At 39.3% G+C, this 12,655-nt stretch overlaps 1 protein-coding gene across 1 annotated transcript in view; it reads left to right on the top strand.

Moving 5' to 3' along the window:
* Positions 1-10,941, top strand: part of LOC107742645 (NACHT, LRR and PYD domains-containing protein 3-like) — a 27,934-nt gene extending 16,993 nt beyond the window's left edge. The window contains exons 11-12 of the mRNA XM_016555701.1: positions 7,344-7,517; positions 10,885-10,941. Of these exons, the coding sequence (XP_016411187.1) occupies positions 7,344-7,517; positions 10,885-10,891 (181 nt within the window). The 3' untranslated portion in view covers positions 10,892-10,941. The remainder of the gene's footprint in view (positions 1-7,343; positions 7,518-10,884) is intronic.
* The last annotated feature ends 1,714 nt before the right edge of the window (positions 10,942-12,655 follow it).

The following is a 12,655-nucleotide window of genomic DNA, read 5'->3' as shown; positions in this document are numbered from 1 at the left end:
AATAATGTACTTTTTAGCAGCATCATATGACCCCTTTAATTTAAGTGTAATGACCTACTTTTGATTAATTCATTCAAAATTTGACAAATTCCGTGACATTCCGCGTTAAACTGTGAATTCTGTTTTTATGACTGGATAAAGACAACACTGCATAATTTTCCCACTTATCATGCGGCCACTTGCCTGATGTGAACACAAAATATCTTACATACCACCACTTGTGAACGAGCCAGTGTAATGCAAATATATCTGAAAGATCTGCGATATGGTCACTGCGATATGGTCACACATCGGATCAGCCTCACATTTCATATTTCTTCTGGTGGAGTTTGTGGATCATGGGTTACGCCGTTCATGTGAGGGTGAACTTAATTTCTCATTCGGTGCAGATGATCTGTCAATTGCAGCATTAAGGCTTATGCCTTCTGACACAGAGGACTCACCTGGGCCCACACCATCTGTGGTGTGGTTGCTCATTCTGAGTCTGACGCCAAGATATCACCCATGCTTGCCTGGGCAGCTGCAAACATCGGACTAGAGTAGATTCCTCTGCTCTGCCCTGCCCTGAGAGTTCACGGCTGGATGATTGGTTTCTGGGTTCAGAGTGCAGCACACAACCGCGTTCATCAAAGTGCATGTTCCCAAAATCAGGAAGGCACCTTTCTATTCCATGGAACACTTCATGGGGTCTTCCGCTCTTCACTACTGGTCCAGGGTGGGGTGACAAAGGGGGTACTCAGAGGTTCCGCAGATTGAGCACACAAATTGCAATACATCTGTGCCCGCAAAACGCTGCCACCTGGAGGAACTGTCCGAGGCTTCCGTCTAAAATCTGTAAATGTACCTCATCCATGATGACGAGGGCTTACAGTGCTGCTGGGGGGATGCAGAGAAAATCCGCTTCCTGAATGGTACGATACCAGAATCTAATACTTCGGTATTGATACTAAATCGATACCATAGGTGACAAATAAGCAGCCTCAAAAGATTACTGAATTAAAAACTATTTTATTATGAACACTGCATGAAACTCTGCAGTAACAAATGTTTTGAATGTTTATTTTTTAACTATTATTGAATTATAAAGTACAATCTTCCTATAAAAAGTAACACTTTACATAACAAGTGGCATATGTCACAAATCCATCCGTTTCCTCAGTGCCAAATTCCTCAGCTCCACCCACTCGTTCACAGTCCCCGGAATTCTAACCACCTGCACCTGCTGTCACTCATTATGGATTCATTTACTGTATATACAAGTCACTTGAATCACCACATTGTCTGATCTCGTCACTCATGCAAGAGAAAGACTTACCTGCCTTTGCCTTCGGCTCCTCTGATCCCCTCTGCAGTCCACCATACCTGTGGAAAGTACTTGCCTTACGTTTCTGTGTTTCTTGTTTGAAGCTCCTCATTAACGTTCTGTGTTGAATTCCCCTACCATCTTTTCTATTCCATTTATGACAGTAGATCTATTAGTTTGCATTTACTCTCTAAGACTTAATGGACAATTCTGTATTGACATACAGTATCAGTTTTTTGCCCCTTCCATTGCTTATCACTGTCAATCATCACAGTTTCTGATTCAGTCCACAATTTAAATAAGGTTGTCAATCCAGAAACTTTGCAAAGTGCAGTTAGCAGTATATTATGTACAAAAAGCAAACAAAGAGCGTTCCCATTGTAGTCACTGAAGCTCAGTGCTCATAATAATCAATGAAGCTGACAATACTGCATGACTTATTTATATCATGTTGTTTTTTATAATCAAAGGATTCGTGAACATGTTTGGCTAAACTCCATAAGCTTGCTTTAAACAAATTCCAGTGTTTTCAGCAATGTTGCATGGATTCAGACCAACTTAAACACATCTGATTAGCCATTGCGTTCACATGCAAAACGGATATGTCCGTGATTGGCTACAATGCTTAACACTGCAAAAACATGTTGTAAATAGAAACCTTTGATGCTCTTCACAGAGCGCTTACACAAAAATACACAGGAGCATTAACATTATATCGATATTCACGACATTCTCTTATTTATATAATCAGCACAATTATTGTGTAGAGTGCGTTTTATCTGTTTGATCCATCTTGTTCCACTGTTGTCGCATTTGTCAGTTTAGCATCAGTTTGGGTAACACTGCCGCATAGCAGTGAACTTTGGAACAACAGCGTATGAAGTACCAAATGAGCAAAATCATGATTTTGTACCGTTTGAAAAATAATATGTACTGGTAATTTTCCAGTACCAGTATATCGCGCAACCCTGCCCCCATCTCACATGGTCGACCTCTTCGGCGACATTGTTGGGGATTTCACTCAGCAGTGCAGAGGCAGAGATTAAACCTGATCACAGTGCTCCTGCTACTTAAAATAAGTATTTAAAATTCTAAAATATTATTTGTACTATAATATAATAAATCCTCTCTAGCATGGGCATAGAATATGCGGGGGACGTGGGGGACTTTTCATAACCTCCCACTTTTCATAAAACATAAATTTGTCCCCCACACTTTTTTCGAGCAAGTGTTTTCACATAGAGGTTTTCAAGGGCCAGTGTGAATAAATCCAGATTAAAAATCCTAGGAAACAAGATAGTCTATGCATGACCTGACATTTCATTCGTATCCAAAATGAGGCAATGTGAAGGTTATAGAGTGCTAAACACTCTCATGCAGTGTGTTTCATTCATAATTGAAGCCGAAGGGTGCTCTCGTGCAGAAAGTCCAAAAATGGACTTATAGAAGTAATAACTCATGACGTGCCAGGAAATCGCTAATATGGACAAAGGCATCCAGCTATTGCTGTAGCTAAGCTAAGCTGAATAAAAAGAAGAAACATTTTTACTGATGAAATGTGAAGAGAACAAACGCACGATTGCAAAAATACATGGTTTATGTGTGTTTTTAAAGTCATTTCCAGGTAATAAATAAATGATGTATATGAATAATGCAGTTCTAATTGACATATCATTTATTACAGTAGCCTATAGAAACTATTTAAAAATATTTTCTGCCTTATTCTGTAATTAAAAATGGAAACAGTGTTTGCAGTACATAAGCTAATCATAAAATTATATGGAAAAAATAATTATAGGATACAAATTATTGGTTTTTTGTCCTGCACTGTATTTCATTTCTTAGCTAATTAAAAGTAAGAGATAAAAAAATTAAATAAAATCTGTCAATTAGACAAAATAAATAAATTACAAATAATAATAATTATTATTATTACAGTACATTTGACATTTCTGTCCCCCTCACTTCTGAAATGATGACTATGCCCCTGAACTCTGGTTAATGTGTGTAACCATGGTTCCCCAAAGGGAACGAAATGCTGCGTCAGAAACGCTTTGGGAATGCCTCTGCGTGACCACACTCTGAAGCTTGTGTGAAATCAGTCCAGTGGAATGGCAAGACATAATAGGCGGGATGATGTAGCAACCAGAAAGCTTAAAAGCATGTGCGGTGAAAAGAGAATTAACTTCTGATTAGTGAAGGAAGCGCTCGCAGGGATACAGGAATTATGGCAACGAGACGCAGCATCTCGTTCCTTTCGGAGAACCATGGTTACAATCATAATCTAGAGACATTCCCCTTCAGGAACTCACGCTGTTTTGGAAACGCTTAGGGAACGAGAATACCAATTCCGCCATAATTACAAATCCCTGCCTAGTGTGGGACACTACACAACTAGGACGAGAGAACAGAGGAGCCAGGAGTGATTCCCATGTCGAGGTTGTAAAACCTGGCAAATGTAAGCGGGGAAGACCTCCAGCATTACAGATGTCATGCATTGACACCCCAGAGAGAAAGGCCTTGGAGGCTACCACACTTCTAGTAGAGTGCACTCTGACCCCCAATGATGAAGGGAGGTCAGAGGACTCATAAGTCAAAGATATTGCATCCACAGTCCACCAACTTAAGGTCTGCTTGGTCGCTGATAGACCTCTCTTGGGCGGACCAAAGCAAACAAATAACTGGTAGGACTTTCTCCACAGGTCAGCTCTGTGGACATAAGTGTCCAGTGCTCTGACTGGACAAATAAGATGAAGCTTTTCCTGGTCTGGGTCACTAAAGGGAGGAGGACAGAAAGCCTGCAGCACAACGAAACTACGGTGGGCACCTTAGGCAAAATGTAAGCGGGGAAGACCTCCAGCATTACAGATGTCATGCATTGACACCCCAGAGAGAAAGGCCTTGGAGGCTACCACACTTCTAGTAGAGTGCACTCTGACCCCCAATGATGAAGGGAGGTCAGAGGACTCATAAGTCAAAGATATTGCATCCACAGTCCACCAACTTAAGGTCTGCTTGGTCGCTGATAGACCTCTCTTGGGCGGACCAAAGCAAACAAATAACTGGTAGGACTTTCTCCACAGGTCAGCTCTGTGGACATAAGTGTCCAGTGCTCTGACTGGACAAATAAGATGAAGCTTTTCCTGGTCTGGGTCACTAAAGGGAGGAGGACAGAAAGCCTGCAGCACAACGAAACTACGGTGGGCACCTTAGGCACATACCCTGGCCTAGGGTATAAGATTGCCTTAGCCAAACCAGGCTCAAACTCCAGAAATAAAGGGGCCACCGAAAGGGCCTGAAGGTCACCAATTCTCTTAAGGGAAGAGATGGCCAGTAGGAAAACAATCTTAACTGTGAGGAACCTCTCCGGAACCTCCTCAAGGGGTTCAAAGGGAGGCTTACAGAGAGCTTATAGGACCATGGTCAAATCCTAGGACGGGACTCTAGAGTGCTAAGCAGGCCTCAGCCTCAAGGCATCACAGAGGATAACATGTAACCAATGGTTTTCTCCCCAATGACTGACCACCCAGAGGGCCGTGGTAAGCAGCTATGGACGCCACGTACACCTTCAGGTTGGAGGGGCTAACCCTGTGGAAAACTGTTCCTGGAACTCCAGCACTGAACCAACCGGGCAGTTGACTGGGTCAAGCTGACGGTTGTCATACCAAGAAGTGAAAAGGTTCCACTTCAAGGGTACTGTTTCCTAGTGGAGGGAACTCTGGACTAGAGAATGGTTTCAATAACCTCAGTTGAGAGACCGGAAGCTATGAGCTGTGCCCCCTCAGGGGCCACACCCACAGTTTCCATAACTCCGGGCAGGGGTGAAGAATCGAGCCCCCCGCTTGGGAGAGGAGGTCCCTTCTGACGAGAATTTACCAAGGAGAGCCATTGAGAAGGGCCACCAAGTCCGAGAACCATACTCGGCCTGACCAGAACGGGGCTACTAGCAGCAGATGAACACAGTTCTGGCGCACTCTCTCCAGAACTCACAGGAGCAGAGCAATCGTGGCAAATGCGTACAGATGCAGCCTTTGCCACGAGTGGACAATGTGAGATCTCTCGAGATGCAAACAAGTCCACTTGGGCCTGGCTGAACACCCTCCAAATCTGCTCCACCACCTCAAGGTGGAGCCTCCATTCCCCGGGCCTCGGCCCCTGCCTCGACAGGATGTTCTATGGCCTCCTCCTCAAGGGAGTGTCTATTTCCTATTCCATTACCAGAGCCTGCACAGGGCCCACCAGAGTGGAAATTACCCTGTTGAATCGAGGCAGATGAGAACCAATCTGGATTCTGTAGCCTCTTTCTACAGTCAGCAGGACCCATTGAGACGTTGCTTGTCACTCTTTTTGCAAACACTCGCCATAATAGAGTTGTGCAGTGGCACGAACACACACACACACATCAGACAAATGGAGACAGAGAGCTTACTGAAGAAGCAGAAGCTAACGCTGTTTTCATCGCATGTGGTTTTAAGCGTCCTGGTTGCTACGTCATCCCACCTATTATGTCTCGCCATTCCATTGGACTGATTTCCACACGTGCTTCAGAGTGTGGTCTCGAAGAGACATTCCCAAAGCATTTCTGATGCAGAGCTAGTTCCTGAAGGGGAAATAAAATATTATTTATAACATAAATTACTCTTCATTTATTATGAAATTAACCCCATTAAGCACCCATGTAGAACTGGGTCTGCATCTTAGTTTGGATCTGTTCAATTTTTCTTTGATTTAGTCTCTTTTTGATTGTAAAGTTCCTGCTTATCTGGGCTTATATCCTGCATAGAGTGACTGAAGAGTGTCATTGTTCTCTACAGGTTGATTAATTGTGGTATCACATATAAAGTTTGTGCTGCTCTGGCTTCAGCTTTGAGATCAAACCTCTCACACCTAAGACATCTCAATTTGTCTATTCAATTGGCGGCCCGCGGGCCCAATCCGGCCCGCCAATCATCTTCATCCGGCCCGAGGGAAGAGTACGCGCAGGTCGCACATACGCCTTGAATTGTTTTTGCACTAATTAATTTGTCCACAAGGTGGCATCACTGGCACAGGCCGTGGTTTCACAGCCAAAAAAGAAAAGGAAGAGACGCAACAACAACAATCTACCGTAGACCGCAACATCAATAGACGGCAGTGTTGACAAGCGCTTGTGTGAGAGGGTTATGAGATATCCTCAACACTAGTTTAAACGAGTTTCAAGACAGTGTTATCGGTCATAACTTCTGGCGAGAAATAGTGCAGACACTTAACGAAGATGATTATCAGATGGAGTACAGTTTGAAAGGCTGCGCGTTCGGCTGTACGCACATGCTGAGCAGCTTCAGACAGCGCGCCAGTAGCTCTTCAACCAACAAAAACAAACAATTATGCCAAAACTATAAAATACAATTTATAGTTTGTGAAGATTGTTTTAAGTTCACTTAAATTAAATGTTATATTTTTCAGAGCCTACTAAATGTTAAAAATAATGTCTTTCAATTATACTTTAATGTTGAATGGCTATAATGAATGGCTACAATTGAGCTGAAAATGCATTTAATAGAGACATCAGTAGCAGTATTGGTATAAAAAATACTGGCCTTTGTTAATAATACTAATAATATAAATATTTATCGGGAGTGTGTATGCTGGGATTTCATAAATTTAATGGAGAAAAAAAGTAATGTAACTAGTAATGTAACTAATTACTAATTACTTTTGAAATAAAGTAATCGGAACAGTAAAAAAGGAGTAATCAGTAATTTGATTACATTTTCAGAGTAACTTGCCCAACACTGATCTGACATAATTTTACTATTGATACTTGGCCAAAACATGAACATGATTGGAATATTTCATATCACAACTGCTTACATATCACACAGGCATGATAAGGAAAATTAAAGTATCTTACTTTTTATGATATTAACACCCTCACACTCATGTAGAAATAGGTCCGCACCTTAGACTGGGCCTGTTAATCATCTCTCATTTGACTGTGAAGTTTCTTCTTATCTGAGCTTTATATGCTGAGAGTGAAGAATATTATTGTTCTCTACAGGCTGATGGATTGTAGTGTTACAGATAAAGGTTGTGCTGTTCTGGCTTCAGCTCTGAGATCAAACCCCTCTCACCTACAAAAACTGGATCTGACTAGAAATTTTCTTGGAAAGTCAGACGTGAAGTTGCTCTCTGCTCTCTGCTCTGATCCGGATTACGAACTGAAGACACTTCTGTGAGTAGTGATGATTAAAATGTTCAGGTTTTAATTGGTTGGTATTAATTGCTATTAATCAGTTTTGTAATGAAGATCATGTCAGAGTTTTACAGGGATAGTTCACCCAAAAATTAACATTTCTGTTATTAATTACTCACCCTCATGTTGTTCCAAACCCGCTTGATGATGACTTTTTAGACCCGACTTGATTTCTGTCCCTCCACTTAAAGACCATTCCACTAAAACATTGACGCTTTAAAAAGTCCATCCAGCATAATCCATATTAATTATGCTGCTTAAATTAAGTCCTCTTAAGAGACATTAGCACTTATGATAAGGAACAGATTTATGCTTTTGTTTACATTTAAATATACATAGAGTTTTGGGTGAACTATCCTTTAATTCCATCTGGTGCAAAAAAAAAAGTGTATTTTAAAGTTATTTTTATTATTATTTTAAACCAAGAGTGTAGTCATTCCCAAATGTCCCTTAAAATTATGTATTTTGAGAGAATTACACCTGTCCTTTTTAAAGAAGATAAGGTAAATAGTTATCATCACTTTCATTATCATAAATAAAAACAATGTGACACATGAACAGGGACAAGTCATACTGGATTATGGTTAAGAGTCAAAGGTCAAATCCTTTTTATTGTTAAAAAGGGCATTGTTGGTATACTAAATAAAGAAAAAATGTAAATGCACACTCACTTAAAGGGTTAGTTCACCCAAAAATGAAAATTCTGTCATTAATTACTCACCCTCGTGTTGTTCGAAACCCGTAAGACCTTCATTCACTATCTGAGGGTCAGAAAGCCCTCAGATTTAATCAAAAATATCTTAAATTGTGTTCCAAAGATGAACGAAGGTCTTACGGGTTTCGAATCAACATGATGGTGAGTAATTAATGACAGAATTTTCATTTTTGGGTGAACTAACCCTTTAAGCATTGTTCATTTGTTACCAACGTTTCAGCAAAACAAGTAGCCTTTGTCAAGGTATGATTTCTTACCAAGTGGAGAACAATATAAATAGGGATAATAATAAATCACAGGTGAAGATAATGACATCCGGGCCAATAATAACCAGCCAATAATTAAAGTGAAAAGTGAAGTGAGGTGTCCCATACTCGGAATTTGTGCTCTGCATTTAACCCATCCAAGTGCACACATACAGTAGTGAACACACACACAGAGCAGTGGGCAGTGCCTTGCCCAAGGGTCTCAACTCAGTCATGGTATTGAGTGTGGAAGAGAGCACTGGTTATTCACTGTCGGAATTCCTACCAGACCTGAGACTCGAACCCGCAACCTTTGAGTTACAAGTCTGACTCTCTAACCATTAGGCCATGACTGCCCCCAATTAATTAATAGACAAAATGTAAACTCTTACATTTTACACAGTAAAATTACAACTCTTACACAGTAAATACAAACAAATAAAATACACAAGAGTGTAAATCCAATCCAAATTCAATATAATAACATTCATAAAAAACAAGCCAAACCAAAATCTACATTTAAACCATATGGGACATATTTGTGGTAATCGGATCAATTTATATATCCAGGATGCCTCCCGTCTAAGTAAAATTTAATCCAAGTCACCTCCTCTTCTTGGTAGAAATATCCTCTCGGTTCCTATATAATGCAATGAGGTAATCGGATGGTTAAACTCAACAAAATGCATCGCTAATGGATAATTCATATTTCTACATCTTATTGTATACATGTTCTGCAATGTGTGTTTTAGGTTCTCTAATTGTTTTTCCTATATGATTTACCACAAGAGCATGATATCAAGTAAATAACCGCTTTTGTTTTACAGTTTATTATTCCTTTAATAGGAATTGATTTACCAGTGTGCAGGTGTTTAAATGATGTACAACGGTACATATAACTACACTGATTACATGAATCACAATGATAATTTCCTTCTCAAATCGGTGTTAATGTGGTTTGTGTTGTTACAGATGGAGGGGGAAACTTTGGTCCCATATGGTTTAAATGTAGATTTTGATTTGGGTTGATTTTTTATGAATGTTAAGATATTGAATTTGGATTGGATTTACACTCGTTTATTTTGTTTTGTTTGTATTTACTGGATTTTTTTTCTTATGTACTTTGATACTCTGTTTTTGTTAATGTTATGAGCATTTGTGATGTAAATGTAGGAGTTTACATTTTGTCTTCTAATTAATTATTGGCTGTTGACCCGGATGTCATTATTTGTCATTATTGTTCTCCACTTGGTAAGGAATCATACCTTGACAAAGGCTACTTGTTTTGCGAAAACATTGGTAACTAATAAACAATGCTAAAGTGAGTGTGCAGATATATTTTTTTCTTTATTTAGTTTGCCCCTTTAACTTGCACCTCTAAAAGGTGTGCTTTTGTTTTATTAATTCATTGTTTAAAGGGGTGGTTCATTGCGATTTCACTTTTTTAACGTTAGTTAGTGTGTAATGTTTCTGTTTGAGCATAAACAATATCTGCAAAGTTACGAAGCTGAAAGTTCAATGCAAATGGAGATATCATCTTTTAAAATTCTGGCAGTTTAATGCCTACAAAAACGACTGGTATGGACTACAACGAGTTACTTCCCGGGTTCGTGACATCACAAACACAGATAAACCCCGCCCTCGGGAAAAGGCAAATAAGGGGGCGAGGCCATGCTGCGCTGCTTTAGAGAAGAGGAAGTGAAATCTAGAGGTGCACGTAAAAATCTGTTCGCATTTACAAATAACAGCGTATCTAAAAGTATGAGACAACAACAAACAAAAAACATAGGCCTACCATTAAAAGCCATGCTTGCACAGGTTCTGCACAATCCTCTTCAATAATATCCTCTACTTCTCAATCGAACTCAAACTGATAAGCGATGCAGTTGTTTACAATACAACCAGAGCACATGCTGCCGAGGTGAGGGGCGGGACGACGCGCGCTAGAGGCGGTTTAGCCAATCACAACACACTGGGCTAGCTAACCAATCAGAGCCCATCGCCTATTTCTGAGGGAGGGGCTTCATAAAACTCTCTCTCTCATTCAGCTCAGCTCCAACAATGAACTGTTCCAATTATACACTTACTTTCACATAGCTATGAGAAGCGTTAAACATGGACGTGGGTGCAGTTGCTGTACTGTATTAAAGCTTTATTCAGGATAAAACTGCAATTATGTGAAAAATGATGCGTTTTTTAAAAAACGAAGCATTAACACATGTTAAACTGCACCCCATAAACACAATCAAGCCTAGAAAAAACCCAGTGAACCACCCCTTTAAAAAGGGCATTGTTGGCACCATGCATTACAGGGTTATATTATTTCTTGCTAATAGAGCCAATAGTTTGTTTTAAATTTGTTTTACTGTCTGTGTTTTACTTACAGGTTTTAGTCTGACCTTCTCTGGATTGGTTGACAGTGAATAAAGAGCCACTAAAAAACATCACATTTAATAAAGACAAATCCATAGGGATCATAACACACAAATGTGTTTGTGTTATTTTCCATAATGATTCAAAAGTAAAACAAGAAAACTGTTTCTTCTTTTCTCTACATTTGTATTGGTACTCCATTTCATATTATAATATTATCTTCTGTTCAATCCATAATCCAATACATTTCAGATCAAAAAAAAAAAAGGAAAATGAAATCTGTGTATGTTAGCAATCTATAATCTAAATATGATGCTTTACTGTATTGGCGTATTGGACAGTGTTGCATTAAGGAAATCAAAGCACATTCTATACTTTAGATTTTCTAAAATGTATGGCACTTAATAATGCATTGTGTTGCCACCTTTGTCATATTACATTTGTTGCTCATAGGGATTCAAATGAGAAAATCCTTTTTTCCTTTCTAGTTTATACTTGTATTTTCTTCAGTTTAGGTATTATAGAACTGTTGCAATTAATTCTTTTTTACTTTATAGCTTATATTTATATTTCAAGCTTTATAGCTTTTTATGTTTGAATAATGAAATTTGCTGTGCTACCCCTGTGCTAAAATATCCTGGCTCCACCACTGATTATTTTTCATGATTCATGTTTTTTTTTTTTTTTTACATTTTTACATCAGTTTTTTGTTAAATAAATTGTCATGCTATTTCAGTTTTGATATCTCAGATTTGAGCATATAATTTCTCCAAGACATTGCAATATTTCTCAATTTTACAGACCTGTAGAAAGCTTGCTTTAAATGAGCAGAAAAAAATTAACAGCCATTTCGTATAAGTGACCTCCTACACTATGTTGTTATCAGTACACCTAATATGTTGTCAGTGTACTGTGGCAATATGGAATAGCATGCATCCAAAAAAATTCAACAAAATTGTCAACAACACTGCGGTATTTGTCAAGTTTACAAACCTGAAGAAATGTGTATTTCAAATAAGTGGAAAAAAAAAACAATTAACAATTCCTTAAAAACTTACAAACTTTCTAAGCACTTAATATGAAGCACATTTACATAGTTTGCAGTAGGATGTATGCACATTTAACACAATGCTCAAAGACATTTAAAATGTTTACCTACTTTAAAGACATGGGGCATGTTTCAATAAGGAGGTTCAACCAACTCTGAGTTGAAACTTGAACTCTGAGTTGACTTACCCTGAGATGGGTTTTCAGGTTCAGAACAGCTGAACTGAGTTAGTTCAATCGACTTTGAGTAGGTTGACTCTGCCTACATTCCAGTCCATTTTTTTATGCCCTTCACTTGCTAACTTCCCTCCGTCTCATTTACTTGGATATACATCATTGATTTTACGTTGCATGAGTGCCCACTACTGGCGGAACCCTGAAGTGTGCATATGAAGCAGACTCGCTCCCTCTGTCAAAATCGAGGGGTCAAGGCAGGGCCGTTGCAAGAACTTAATGTCATTCAGGTCAGCTGTCATTTTATTTTGACATGTTGAACAGTGACAGACAGTATGTTACAATTTAATAATTCAGCATAGGATATTTCATTCAGATTTTAAATGTTTTCAGATGGGTCACAACATTTCAAAGGGTTTTTACAGTAACTTACTGGCAACACTGTTCTCACTATTCTCTATGGGGTTCAGGTCTAGTGAGTTTGCTGGCCAGTCAAGCACACCAACACCATGGTCATTTAACCAACTTTTGGTGCTTTTGGCAGTGTGGGCAGGTGCCAAATC

Source organism: Sinocyclocheilus rhinocerous, unplaced genomic scaffold (genome assembly GCF_001515625.1).
Source record: "Sinocyclocheilus rhinocerous isolate Xijiao unplaced genomic scaffold, SAMN03320098_v1.1 scaffold947, whole genome shotgun sequence".
NCBI lineage: Eukaryota > Metazoa > Chordata > Actinopteri > Cypriniformes > Cyprinidae > Sinocyclocheilus > Sinocyclocheilus rhinocerous.
This window is presented reverse-complemented; position numbering and strand designations above follow the sequence as displayed.